Raw genomic sequence first — 1,264 nt, forward strand, 5'->3', positions numbered from 1 at the left:
GGGGCCTGTTGCTGCTCTGTACTGGCTGCACCGGCACCTTTAGAGTCACCTCCATGTCCTGCTCCCACGCTGCATGCGCCAGCGGCAGCCGAGACCGCCCCCAAACAAACCGCAGAAATCTTTGTCGCTCTGCTTGAGAGAAAGACTCCAACGCTTCCCAGAACCACTTTATCTGCTTGTCAGACTCCTGAACAGCAGCAGCAGCAGCAACAGCAGCAGCAGCAGCAGCAGCAGGTGTGCGCACCAGAAAGAGGAACAAAACAAAGGGAGTCGCTCAGCTGCAGCACCCGTATTCGTTACTGGAGCGGTGCTATTGCTGCAGCAACAGCTGCACCTGCTTCAGGCTACAGGACCAGCAGCAGCAGCAGCAGCAGCAGCAGCAGTGAAGCCCCTGCGATTGCGGCTCTTTCCTGCTGGCAAATACTCGCTTGTATGTCTCCTCGTACAGCATCAGCTGACACTGAGACAGCAGCAGCAGCAGCAACAGCAGGACCAGAAGCAGCAGAAGCAAGAGCGGCAGCAGTGGCAGCTGCAGCGCCACCACCAAAAGCAGCACCAGTAGACGGCACAGCGCCCATAGTATCAGTCATTGGTGCAGCAGCAGCAAAAGCCGTAGCAGCAACAGCAGCAGCAGCAGCAGCAGCAGCTTACTGTGTAGCCTGTATACTTGGTGTGACTCTTAAGCAGCTGCAGGTCAATAGAGGGACTGCCGCACACCAGCCGCTGCAGCTGATAGGGCTCCAGCAAGTCAACGATCTGCAGCGGCACCACGTCCCCCAGGCCCTGCCGCACTGCAGCCGTCTGAGCAGCAGCAGCAGCAGCAATAGCAGCAGCAGCAATAGCAGCAGCAGCAACAGCAATCACAGTAACAGCAGTAGGCGCTGACGCGAACAATGCCGGTGAAAGAGCACTGCAGCACCAACAGCAGCAGCTGCAGATATACTAGCAGCAACGGAAGTAGCAGCTGCAGCAGTTACACCACCTACAGCAGCTGCAGCAGCTGCAGCAGCTGCAGCAGCAGCGCTTGCAACTGCAACAGCGGCAGCTTCAGGGTGCTGGCAGCAGCAGCAAGAGCAAAGATTGCAGCAGCAGCCTCAACAGCGAGAACAGGAGCAGAAACACCTTTTCTGAAAGACAGCACCGCCTATATATATATATATATATATATATATATATATATATATATAAATATTATTTATATATACATATATATATATATATATATATATATATATATATATATATATATATATATATATATATA

At 52.5% G+C, this 1,264-nt stretch overlaps 1 protein-coding gene across 1 annotated transcript; it reads left to right on the forward strand.

Moving 5' to 3' along the window:
• Nucleotides 1–432: 432 nt before the first annotated feature.
• On the forward strand, nt 433–885 carry EMH_0091820 (uncharacterized protein; the record flags this gene model as incomplete). Its single annotated transcript, XM_013501772.1, has 1 exon — nt 433–885. The coding sequence occupies one exon, from the start codon at nt 433–435 to the stop codon at nt 883–885; it is 453 nt and encodes a 150-aa protein (XP_013357226.1).
• Between the last annotated feature and the right edge of the window lie 379 nt (nt 886–1,264).

Source organism: Eimeria mitis, genomic scaffold, assembly GCF_000499745.2.
Source record: "Eimeria mitis Houghton genomic scaffold, Emh_scaff7525, whole genome shotgun sequence".
NCBI classification, from domain to species: Eukaryota; Apicomplexa; class Conoidasida; order Eucoccidiorida; family Eimeriidae; genus Eimeria; species Eimeria mitis.